The following is a 12,913-nucleotide window of genomic DNA, read 5'->3' as shown; positions in this document are numbered from 1 at the left end:
TGTAATGGATATTACTAATTACTAGATTTAAAATGTGTATATTTCATGGATCTCTGACTTTAATTGTAATACAATATTTACATTAACAGTTATGGCCTACCTTATGTCAGTTTAATTTTCCAAAAAGGAAAGAGTTTAATTGTAGTATTATTTAAGTATTTCTGATAAATTTGTTTGACACTTTTCCATCAGTCGCACTTGTCTTCACAGCTGAACACACAGGACAAAATGAAACACTTGCTGATACGCTGAACGTACACTGTAATCCAAACGCAGGCTACCTAATCGATATCAGAATCAATGACACAACGTCATATTTTGAAACACACTTGGCAATTTGCCTTGTGCCATTCGGTTCCACTTTAACCACATGGCTAATTAATAGAAGTCGTCATGTTTACATTCATGAGTCGTGGAATTTATTGCAGAATTGGTAACTTACCATGGTAAATGACACCCTGTTCCACGCTTGATTACTTGTGTCTATTCTAAGATGGCGCTGTAAAAGCCAAGGTTTGTTTTTCACGGGTGCAAAGTATGTTTAAGTGCATTAACCGAACGGCCCAGCATACGAGATATCTCCAGTCAGCAGGGACCAGTTTCTATCTTAACCAAGATTTTAGGTAAGTTTTGTCAGAAAAATTCTACAACCTTTATTTAAAAATAACTCAACTGATTTCGCGACAAACGGCAAGTTAGCTAGCTGTCGAACTAACGTTAGCAGTTCGGGCTGTTAAAGCCGGTTTGTCCGTTAACTGAAACGATTAGCTTTGTTGCTACATAAGGTGGTAGCTAAAACGGTTCGTGTGCGGACCACCTATACGGTTTCTGAATTGTAATATTCTTTGTAATCTTTGGGAATTAAACGCTAACACAGAACTAAACAAGCCAATCTAACTGCCAGTTTGGAAGCGTGTTAACTTTTCTGGAGCTTAAGCTGCTAGCCTAGCAAGCTAACGCTAATTTCCCATCTGTGAGCAGGGTGAATTTATGTCCTTAAGCTAGCAGGGTACGATAGCTAATCTCTGCGATACTTTGGGAGATGCACTGGTATATGTGTTTTAATCAACCACCTAATCGTAACTTGTGAATTGAACGCGTCCTTATCCGTTTTGGGGATGCTTTTTACAAACCTTAATGGCTAATTGTATTTTTCTGTATTAGAGTAGGCTTACGAAGTCAATGTAGCTATACAAATTGAGTAAATTGGGTTAATTGGTTGTATTTCATAAGTGTTATTCATAAGAACGTCGTGTTTGCAGATCTAAAACGGTTTAATGTCATTCATATAAAGGTAGGCGACATCGACCACGAGTTCGCCGACAGAAGTTGCTCTCGTGTTGTAGTGTTACCAGCTGTATTTCATCGCTTTTGATGCTTGAGTGAACGTCTAATCGACTTCATTGTGCCATATAAACCTCAGTTCTGGCCGTAATGTAGTATGAAAATGTATAAATACCCACCCTCAGTTGGCAGTTTATTAGGTACACATATCTAAAACTAATGTATTTATGAAGGTTAAAATGTCAGGTTTGTGAGTTCTGCAGAACCTTATGGTCTTGGATGCTGCAGTTTGTGGTGCTGTTGAACTGCGTAGGGACAGGTGTTTCTCTTATTTTGTCCATCCAATTTATATCATGAGGGTAGGCTAAATAACAGAAACATCTTTCTGCTCAACAACATCAAAAACTACATCCTCTAAAAATGATGACACCATTGAATCCGCACCTCTCTGGAACAATTTCCATAAAAACTGATCACTGAACCCCTCATGAAGTTAGGAGTTGGAGTAGGACTGCTGTATTAGCTTTAGCTGGAGGATCCTAAAACACTGTCAGCTGAGGGTATGCATATACCTAGTATGTGTTTGTCTCATAGGCTTCAGTAGTATATAAAAATGTCACTCATGATTTTTGACTTCAAAGCATGCTGTATTTTACTGAAAAGAGATGCTCAGCCCTGAAATCTCCCATGGCCATCGTGTCAGGTTACATCAGAATGTGAACATGAACACAACTAACTGCACTAAATTTGACTGTACGTTTGACTCCCTCCACTGCAGGCTGGTGTCATCCTTGCCACTCAGAATGACCGACCCGGCTGTGAAGAGGGTGGTTAGTGACATAATTCGCTCCCCTGAGGACAAACGGGTTTACAGGGCCCTTGAATTCACCAATGGCCTGAAGGCCATGCTCATCAGTGACCCAACAACAGACAAATCCTCAGCTGCTTTGGATGTCCACATAGGTAAGGGTCTTTCACCAGTATTGTCTTGCCAGATAGTCATGTATTTCTTTCATGTGGCTTCTTTCCTTACAGGGAAATATGTGACTATTTCTGTCGTTTGAAAATTGCACAGAGTAACCTCAATGCAGGCCAAACTCTTGTCTAGTGCTTTGGATGAGCAGCGTTGATCTCTGTTATCCATTGTTAATGTTACATGAATAAACCTATAAACATAGGATTGCTGTCTACCTACTTGGTGTTTTATTTAGAGTTAAAACAGTTGTCCAGCAGAAATACTGTGACTCTCATCTGAAACTCCTCTCTTAGAGTAAGCAATACTAGGTTGTTTTCACTGTAGGAGGAGGAAATGATGATTACATTTATACAAAACACTAAAAGGTTTTATGTGCAGTTTGCACACACCCTTGAAGTCTGACTCATTGAGAGACTCAGAGTTGAAGAGATGGTGAAGTGAGGTGTTTAGTGTTATGATACTTTGACCCTGCCTTCCATAGTAGAAACATAGCATACTCTTATCTTACTCTCATCTTTGTCTGCTCTTCACTTTTCTTTTCCACCGTAGCCATTCAACTTTGAAAACCTCTGAAATGTTGTGCCTGAGAACTGAATTTCTGTGGCCATTTCTTCTTAAATTCACAGGTTCATTATCGGACCCAGCAAATATCTCGGGCCTGGCGCACTTTTGTGAGCACATGCTGTTCCTGGGAACAAAGAAATATCCCAAGGAGAATGAGTACAGCCAGTTCCTCAGCGAGCATGCAGGCAGCTCCAATGCCTTCACCAGTGGAGAGCATACCAACTATTACTTTGATGTGTCCCATGAGCACTTGCAAGGAGCACTAGATAGGTAATTTGCTGTTCATTTAATAGGATTTTGAACTGTACTTGAAGTAATTTAGCTTCATAGGTAAATTACATGTATATCTTAGGTTTGCCCTGTATTATTATTTATTTAATCTTTTTTTTTTTTTTTTACTTAATTTGTGTTTGGTGCCCTCATAAAAATTGGCTTTTGCAAATGTCAGTCATTATCAGCAAAATTTAAATGAACTACTAGTCAGCTTATCTGTCTCAGCTAGTCTCTAATATTTTGTCCACCACATTTGCAAACAGGACACCTTTGTTCAACTAAGTTAGATGACATCTGTTTGCTTTAGTGGTTGATTGGTTATTAGTATACAGTTTTTCCCATGGGAGTCCAGGTGTTAATCCAAATGAGCTGCCAAGGTCATTGTCTGTTCGTCTTTGGTTACGAGACCCAGTTTCATTATGCTCTATTTTGTAACCATCAGTGTAGGTCCTACCCCCCTCAAGCTAGAATCCTCAGCACAGTGTGAGACTGATGTCCACAGCAGGGGGTTCTGCTCACGTGTCAGCTGTGGTGGTTTAGAGAGGACAGTCAGGCCATGTCAGAATTTAACCTATAGGGATACGCTTACCTGCTTATAAATGAATGATAGTCTTGCAAGCACCTGTTTCTGTGGCACAGGCTAATTGTTCCCCAGTGCTAGTGAATTGTGAAGGCCATCTGGACTTTAGTGGTGATAAAGGACAGCGCAGAGTATGCTGAAATATTGATGATGTTGCCTCTTTGACGGTAGAAGAGTATTGTGTCTGAAGGGATCGTATGTGTCATTAGCTAGCTCCATTATTTTAACCATACCCTTACTACACTTACCGCACTGTGTTTATGTCACATATTAAGCCAATTAACTAATTTGTAATGAAAGAGCAAGATTTTTTTTTCTAGGTCCACCATTTTATTGTAGGCTAAAGACTGAGTTTTTAAGGGTGTATTTTACTAAAAATGAAAACAGCAAACTTCTCCTTATAATGGTCACATTTCAGAACAAGGGTCAGGTGGGATTGTTTTTTAAGAAGTGTTTATTGATTTTAAACAACCAGCTGTGAGTGAAGTGCATTTTACATCAGATCCAACAGGGATTTTAGACATTGTTGCTGTCTGTTGCATAAATCCTCAAATCCACAGTAAGAACCGACCTGGGGTGTAAATATAAAAACATTTGAATGTGTGTGTTCTTATCATTTGCATGGCAGTTGCTCAAACCTAATGCTCATGCAAATGGGTTTCCTCACTGCTGCATGTCCCTTTGTGTCTTCAGATGATTCTACTGTACACACCAACAACCTTAATGTAACCCTGAACAGCATTTGACTGCCTCTCAAAGTCTAAATGTTAAAATGTTAAAAATCACAAAGCCCTGTGTGTTATTATTCTACAACTAAATGGTGATTTTACATATTGAACTAACTATACTGTTAAATGTTAACTTAGTCGTCATTTCGCAATCTCTGTAGGTTTGCCCAGTTCTTCTTGTGCCCACTGTTTGATGAGAGCTGTAAGGACCGAGAGGTGAATGCTGTGGACTCAGAGCATGAGAAGAACCTTATGAATGATGCCTGGAGACTGTTTCAGTTGGAGAAGGCCACTGGAAACCCTAACCACCCCTTCAGTAAATTTGGAACAGGTAGAAACCGCAAGTTTTCACATTATCATATCATTATATTATTCATTGTGACTTCTGCTATTCACACTATGTGTCAATGTTATGTTAACTTTAGTTATTCAATTTATTAATGAACTCATGATGAATATTGAACATATTAGGCACTATTAATGTCTCACTTTGAATTTGCAAAGCACAAGGACATGGTTTTCTAAAGCAATAGAGGCAAAAATATTTTGATCTGTGATGTTTTGTAATACTTTGTATTTCTCTTAACAATAGCTATTGAGATTTACTCAGTTGAAATTGAACTGTTACAGGAAAGCCTCTCATGGCATGAGGGGAGCCTATTCTGTGTTTAACTGACTTGTCAGATTATAGTGTGATGGACCTGGAGTAGCTCTAAGCTCAAAATAGCCACCTGATGGCAGTCTTGAATTATATAACATTAATTCCAGTTAAGAGTAGAAGAGGATCAGAGAGGCTTGAAAGTGATGTGCTCTTAGCAGACCAACATCGTCCTCTTCGGAGTGATGCGTTGTTCTGTATCTCAAAACGTCTCAACCACTAATGCTTGATTTGCCTCAGAGGTGCTGCGTGTTGGCTGCAGTTGTATTTGAAATTAGTTGAATTCACAGATGGCAGGCAAGAGGCTTGTTCATGTACTTGACAGACTTTCTTAGGACCTCATGAAGCCTGATCGCAACTCACAGTGTACTCTTAGTAACGCAGTTCTCATGAAGTGATTGCTGATGTTTCACTGTGGCTGAGGAACATTCATTTTTTCGCCCTGTTCAGTGATCATTGTCTGTCTGTTCCTGTACTGCACTGTCATGATCTGGCTATACACTGCTCATGTTATTCAAAGTATATTGATAATTGCAGTCGGAAAATGAAGATGAACCTTGATCTTTTATCAATAGACTGACAAAGCTTGATCATTACATTGCACTGAGAGAGAATTTTACTATGTCACGGAGAATAGTTTTAAAAAAACGAATATTCGCACATTGATATCTTTGGGGCTGATTTATTTCTCTTACAGGTAACAAATTGACCCTTGAGACCAGACCATCCAAAGATGGGGTTGACATCCGTCAAGAGCTGCTGACATTTCACTCTACATATTATTCTTCTAACCTCATGGGACTGTGTGTGTTAGGGAGAGGTAAGAGATCATGTCACAAATTTAACGTTTAAATGTTGCACAAACCTCACTCTTCCTGAACAGTACTGAAGACTACAAAGAGGAACAAACACTGCAAGTCACGTATGACTTAGTGTGCTTGGCCTGAACTAGGGCTAGTGATAGTTTACTGTGGTATCATCACCAAAAACAAACAAGGCCATTGTCAGGACAGTAACTTCTATCTAATGCTGGTAGGAGCTTTTTTTTTAAGTTAGTCCATATACAGTATGTCCTACACCCCTTTCACATACTGCATGTTTGTCTTTAATTCTTCTTTGCAAACATGGTGCAGGTGATATCTTTATTTTTTAAAGTTTCTCTCATCCCACTGGCCTTTCACTTATTTTACTTTTTATAACCCTGTGTCATTGTGAGAAAGTCTGAAAACCTCTGCTTCTTCTGTGGTACAAGTAGAGCACCCTCTTCTTCTTTTGCCATTAACAGCATATTTTGCATTTTAGTACAACAAAATTTAAATCAGCTCAAGCTGATAGTACACAGCCTTGAATCAAAGCTAATATCTGACATGTTTTTCAGAGCTGGTCTCAATTGTTTATTATCATTAAATACACCAACATCTCAGTGATTGGTTATGATATACCGATGTTAGGATGTCACACATAGGTCATTGGTTTGTTTCATCCCAGCCGAAATGTCAAAATGTCATAGTGAAATGTCACATTTCAGCTTGGAACAACACAACTTTTTCTCATCCGAACTCTAAGTGACAGCTTGACAGAAGTGCTTACAAGAACATCATGAATTGAAAAGAACACCGTGATTAATCACTCCAAGTGGTTCTCAAATACTCAGCTGATGAATGTCTAGTGAGCTCTCTTGTATCTTATTGGTATAAAAAAAAAAAAAAAAAAAAAAAAAGAGTGGGTGTGAAACAGCTGTGATCATCCTGGAAATTGGTTATAATTGTAGTTTAGTTGGTTTATGTTGTAGTACATGAATGCAGTCAAAGATCCATAATATCCATAATCCATAAATATCTTTTGTCATAAAGTCAAAACAGTGTAACCAGATCTTCTTTGTGTATCAACTTTAGGGTGAATGTAAGTCAAGTAATAACTCAAATGTTTATTTCTTCTTTGTTACCCACAGAATCATTAGATGAGTTGACCTCCATGGTGGTTAACCTGTTTGGAGAAGTGGAGAACAAGAACGTGCCAATCCCAGAATTCCCTGAGCATCCCTTCCAGGAAGAACACCTCAAAGTGAGCCACTTACTTATCTCCCCAATAGTTCTTACATTTTATATTAAAGTGGTAATATAAGGCCATATCCAGTATTTAATGAGATGTTACGAAGAAGCAAATTATTTTTTAATGCTGTGGGAATTGGTTGCATTGTGTAGTGCCACAATGAATTCCTTCCTTTCAGTTATCAAATTCTGTTTTTGTTTTTTTTGTTTTTTTTAAATATCATGTCAATTTTTTTTGGGTCTGTCACAGCAATTCTACAAAGTGGTGCCTATCAAAGACATCAGGAACCTGTATGTGACTTTCCCCATCCCGGACCTACAGAAATACTACAAATCTAACCCAGGACATTATCTGGGACATCTGATTGGCCATGAAGGACCTGGAAGTTTGTTGTCTGAGCTAAAATCTAAAGGTAGGACATAAGACGCAAGATAATGACAAATATGTCTGGAACATTTAGGGATTGTGATAGGCTGAAAGTATGTTCTTCATTGGAAAAAAGACAAATATCAAAGAATAACAACAAAAATGGGAATATGTACTTTCAAGATTTAAAATCAATGGAAAACATCTAAACCAAAGATAAAGTGATTACCTAACGTAGTGGACTTTTCTAATTCAGAATAATTTTCCGTTTTCAAAGTGGTCTATCGAACCTTCAAAAAGGTAACATTTTTCATCATAAAATAAAAAAAATAATATACTCAAGACTAAATGAAATACTATAAAACAATTTTTTTTAGGCTGGGTTAACACACTTGTTGGAGGGCAGAAAGAAGGAGCCAGAGGATTCATGTTCTTTATCATCAATGTGGACCTGACTGAGGAGGGCCTGTGTAAGTATTATAACCCACTCATCGTGCTGTTCATTCAGCTTTTGCAGATGTTTTTGGCATGTGGTTACGATTATTTGCGAGTGTGGTTGTTATGTATGTGTGGGCGACAGAGATTCATTGTGTGTGATTTGTGTGTCAATGCAGTGCACGTCGAGGACATCATTTTCCACATGTTCCAATACATCCAGAAACTGCGTACTGAGGGGCCTCAGGAGTGGGTGTTTGAGGAGTGCAAGGTAATTAATGTTGTCTATTCAGCGGCAACATTTCAGGTAGAGGGGCAGGGCACACTTGACCTACTTATGTCTGGCTAGTGGAAAAACTAATAGAGCAGCAGAGGCTGAAGGATTCAAACCTGTCAGCTATGCTCCTCATCTCATCTGCTAAATGTAGCCATGTCAGATGGAGCTGGATAGTATTAATGGTTTATGCTACAGTGTAAAAAATGTATATTTCTGTGTAGTTCCCCTGTCCAGAGCCTGTTTCTAAATTTCAATTGTTCGTCTGCGTTGTGTGTTGAGACTTCACCTGTGACAGCCTCCATCTCTGTCTCTCCTGTAGGATTTAAACAAAGTGGCCTTCAGGTTCAAGGACAAGGAAAGACCCCGTGGCTACACTTCCAAAGTGGCTGGTTTACTACATGTAGGTCCCCTCAAAAGTTGTTTCCATAGATACACAATACAGGCCATTGCGTCTGTACCTGCTGTTGTCATCAGGCTGTCTGATGCTGCTGTTGGCTCTGCATTGAGAGAATGAAGATTTTCCAGTGGCACAGTCAGAATTAGGCTTTTATTTATTCACTTATTTATTTATTTACAATTCTTCAATGATTGTCGCAACAAGACTCAAGTACCTAATGGTCACTGCTGCACAAATTACAGGAATGTTCTTTCATCAGGTTTGGCAGTGCAAATGGCATTTTATTTTCATCCTCAACAAGTTGCAGGAAATCCTTCAACACATACATGCACAAACACAGTGAAGCGTAATGAGCATTTCTTCTAATCTTCGTTCTCCTAACAGTTTGCAGGCGTCTTTTCAGTTGTTAAATTATGAATGAGGTCTATGTAGCAAAAACATGAGAGCTTTAACTGCCACAATGTAAAGACTTAGAATATTTTAGCATTAAAAAAAAATGAAGGAAGTGATTTGTGAGGCTTTGCCACAAATGTTTTACTGTTAATCCCCACACCTATAGCAGTACAATGCTATCAGCTTTCTGCTCTGTGTTTCAGTACTACCCGCTTGAAGAGGTACTAGCAGCAGAGTACCTTTTGGAGGACTTCAGGCCAGATCTGATCGAGATGGTGCTGGATAAGCTGAGACCAGAATATGTCAGGTCAGTGTGAGAACATCAGTGTCTGGTCATGTACAGAGAAACTGAGGCTCTCGTTCTTTATTCCTGTTCCTATGTATAACCAGGTTATAATATGTACAGAAATGTGGACATGGCTAATATTAGAGCAGACTCCACCAGCAGACTAAGACGGTAACTGAGGTGTTTAACAAATGTTCAGTGTGAATTATTATAAATAATGTTATGTATGTAATGTACAGAAAAACTTGTTACATATCAATAGATAGATTCATTGTAAGACTTGTACACATGTAATAATGTGTATTTGTGCCTAACATAAAAAATTAACTCAGAAAGTCTGCTGTATCTTTATAACTGGTAGAGATACTTAATGATTTTTGTAGCCTGCCAGCTGTGACAAAGGGCTGTTGGTCTACTTTGATATTTAGATGAAACAGGTTTTCAATTTTCTCCCTTGAATATGAATGCCAGATAACTTTCCAGATTTAATTATCTCTGTAGCCTCAAAAAAGGTCTGGTTTGTTGTATCAGGAGATGGATATGAGTGTGTAGGAATAGACCATCAAGTTTTCCTGAATTGGAATATTGGTTTCTTCATTTTTACTAAAGATTTTACATAAACAGTTTGGTCAGTATGAAATATTAAACTGACTTGTTATTTTACTTCCTATGTTAGTTAAAGATGTAGGCCTGTCAAATTGTAATTGAGCTCAACAATAACTGTCGCTGTCTAGCATGATGTCAATATACTCCACAGGAACTGAAACAATGAGTAAGTTGATCATCAAAAATATAAATATAATGTATATATAAACAAAATAATTTAAATATATCAACTTGGGCTATAGGATATTAAAGACAGAAATGATCTCTTTTTGGAACTATAAACCACATAATTTGACCAAAAATTTTCTGAATAGCAGAATAGTTCAGCTATTTTTGGGTGACCCTTTAAAAGACTTACCGTACCTGTTTCACTATATTTTCAAACCTCCATTGTGACAAGATGTCAGAAAATGGAGGAAGGGTGGGCATATTGTGTAGCAGTACCACAGTCTTAACTTCTGCAACCAAGCTTTGAGTCTGGTGTAAAAAATCTCAGGTGTAGCTTTCACACTAAATCATTTTATGGGATGATATTGTTAATAATGTCAAGAAAAGTGCAGATGTGTGACTAGTCTATTCCTTAATGCTTACTAGGGAGGAGATTGCATGCCCTCACTGGCTGACCCTGCAGGTTTTCATGCCAGTCTCTTCCTTTACTAAAGTGGATATTTAACCTTGGGGTGTTGCCAGTGCTACTTTGAATTCAAATCAGTCTTCCCTCATGTTTCTCAATCATGCAGCTGTAAGTGAAGTTATAGCAAGTTAGTTATTAGAGTGCTAGAAATTATTATCACACTTGTTGATAATACACATTGATGTGCCGCTGCTGTATGCAGCTATCGAGTATTCTCCCCCTAATTCCATTGATTAACTGGATAAGAACTACTTTTGTTATTATTAAAGAATAAGACATGAGAAAACAATATATAAAAATATATACACTATAAAAAAAAAACAGAAAAGAACACGGGTTTCTTAAAATGAACAACTAATTGGTTTCCTTTTTAAGAAAAGTCAATTTTTCTGAATATTTCTGAAATTGATACAATATTTTCTGTCTCTCTTGCGTGTGTGTGTGTGTGTGCTCGATGATGTCGCACTTTTGGAGCCAGCCTCAAGTGGCCAATTAAGGAACAGCAGTTTTTGGTACTTCCAAGCCAACACAGCCCCAGAGTTGAATGTAGGCTGTAGCTATAGAATAAACTGGCATATATCCACTTGGCTGGACCGATATGTAACCACATTCAGCACAGAGGTTTTTCTTAGTTTAGACTGATCGTCTAGTCTAAATATAAATTTCTGTTTAATCGACAGAGAAATGAGTTGTTATGTGGAATATGCTCTAAATGCTGCACACTGAGGGCTCCAGCCTTGCCGGTGTAAGGACTTCTAAACATGGCTCATGAGTTAGAAGCAAAAAAATGTTTCAGTGGATCACCACTAACATGACCCAAATTAAGTCCTAATAGAAAAGCATTTACTTATGGTGGATTGATTAGAGACAGACAGTGTCTAATCAGCTCTGACAGAGATGTACAATATATCCATAAAATGTGAACATGTTTTTTCTTTCTTCTTTGTCCAGAGTTGCAGTGGTGTCAAAGTCATTTGAATGCCAAACAGACAAGACAGAAGAATGGTATGGCACGCAGTACAAACAGGAAGCCATCTCTGAAGAGACCATCAAGGTAATTAACTGCAGTCATAGCGCTCTAATCCAATCAGACACAGTACTGGACGTCTGGTTTTCTGCTTTGGTGTATGACTGCTGTTTTAAGTCCTATGAGACACAGCTTGCTGATGGTACACCTGTCTTTCAGAAATGGGCAAATGCAGACCTCAATGGCAAGTTCAAACTACCCATGAAAAATGAGTTCATCCCCACCAACTTCGAAATCTACCCTCTGGAAAAAGACCCCCCATCAGTCCCCACTTTAATCAAGGTGAGTGTTTTTTGCGGTGCTGCCCTATCATCAAAGTATTGTCACTCTTCATTACCTAAAGGCACAGTCTCTGATCAACTGCGTATTGTTAAAAATCTGTTATGCTTTCATATGGTAATAAAGTATTGTCTTGTGATTGAGACATAAAACATGCAGTACTGTTGTTGCCATTGTGTCAAGATCGGATGAGCTAAGCTAACAACAGTGTACATGTTTGATTCTGTGAAGGAAAGACTGAATTAGAGCCACTGGGTCTTTTTTCTCTTATTGCTAAAATACCATGTTGTTATCTGTTAATATCAAAGTAACATTGTTAAATTTATGTGAAAAAGCAAATGCACACTATGCTTTTGCTGGCATTTTCAGGGACTCGTGGAAACAGTTACCTTTGCACAGAGTAAACTTTGAATTAAAATTACATGAGAACTACCTGTGTCTGGTGTTTATTTCTTCCAGGACACTGCCATGAGCAAGGTGTGGTTCAAGCAGGATGACAAGTTCTTTCTGCCCAAGGCATGCCTGAACTTTGAGTTCTTCAGGTGGGTAAATAATTATGAACTGTCGTACTTAATGTTGATATTTGGGCTCCTGGTTCTGCCCAGTAAATCCCCTTTTTTTATTTCGTAGTACTTAACATCTTTCAGCCTTTAGGTGTAGAGCGCTCATTAGTTTTTATTATTTCTCAATAGATAGAAGTACTGTTACAAATACAGCACCAACTCATCCATATTAAACAAGATTGAAAGTAATCAGCTGACAAAAAAGTCAAGTACTCAAAAGAATATCAATATTTAGATCAGGTCAATTACTACTGGAGCTGCTCTATGATAAAAATTGATTTGGATGCTTTAAAGGGGCTGAAGGAAGTGATAATTTTGCTTTAAAATTAGCTTGAAGTGATAGTTTGGGTAATTTGATGTGGGTTGTATGAGTCAGTTACCTGTGGCAGATTCCAGTTAGCATGCTGCCAGTTTGGAGAAGCAGCCAGGAGCAAAGAAGCTGAGTAATGTGCTGCTGTGGACGGGGACAGCAGAAAAAAAGTATTAGTATTAGTTTTACCTACTAAAAATGCCCACTGAAAAAAACAGTTCAAGA

The 12,913-nt window shown here is 38.2% G+C and overlaps 1 protein-coding gene across 2 annotated transcripts in view; it reads left to right on the top strand.

Annotated features, from left to right (window-relative positions):
* Positions 1 to 390: 390 nt before the first annotated feature.
* ide (insulin-degrading enzyme) overlaps positions 391 to 12,913 on the top strand; it is a 29,961-nt gene continuing 17,438 nt past the window's right edge. For both annotated transcript variants that reach the window (XM_071481317.1, XM_071481315.1), the window contains exons 1-14: positions 391 to 623; positions 2,063 to 2,247; positions 2,887 to 3,094; positions 4,567 to 4,736; positions 5,761 to 5,883; positions 7,015 to 7,127; positions 7,365 to 7,527; positions 7,859 to 7,951; positions 8,096 to 8,187; positions 8,513 to 8,593; positions 9,187 to 9,290; positions 11,461 to 11,563; positions 11,696 to 11,818; positions 12,275 to 12,357. In XM_071481317.1, the coding sequence (XP_071337418.1) occupies positions 538 to 623; positions 2,063 to 2,247; positions 2,887 to 3,094; positions 4,567 to 4,736; positions 5,761 to 5,883; positions 7,015 to 7,127; positions 7,365 to 7,527; positions 7,859 to 7,951; positions 8,096 to 8,187; positions 8,513 to 8,593; positions 9,187 to 9,290; positions 11,461 to 11,563; positions 11,696 to 11,818; positions 12,275 to 12,357 (1,727 nt within the window). In that variant the 5' untranslated portion in view covers positions 391 to 537. The remainder of the gene's footprint in view (positions 624 to 2,062; positions 2,248 to 2,886; positions 3,095 to 4,566; positions 4,737 to 5,760; positions 5,884 to 7,014; positions 7,128 to 7,364; positions 7,528 to 7,858; positions 7,952 to 8,095; positions 8,188 to 8,512; positions 8,594 to 9,186; positions 9,291 to 11,460; positions 11,564 to 11,695; positions 11,819 to 12,274; positions 12,358 to 12,913) is intronic.

Source organism: Trachinotus anak, unplaced genomic scaffold (genome assembly GCF_046630095.1).
Source record: "Trachinotus anak isolate AG129_WGS33_773 ecotype Australia unplaced genomic scaffold, CSIRO_AGI_Tana_v1 ptg000007l, whole genome shotgun sequence".
Lineage (NCBI taxonomy): Eukaryota > Metazoa > Chordata > Actinopteri > Carangiformes > Carangidae > Trachinotus > Trachinotus anak.
The sequence above is the reverse complement of the archived record's forward strand: the minus strand, read 5'-3'. Positions and strand labels throughout refer to the sequence as shown.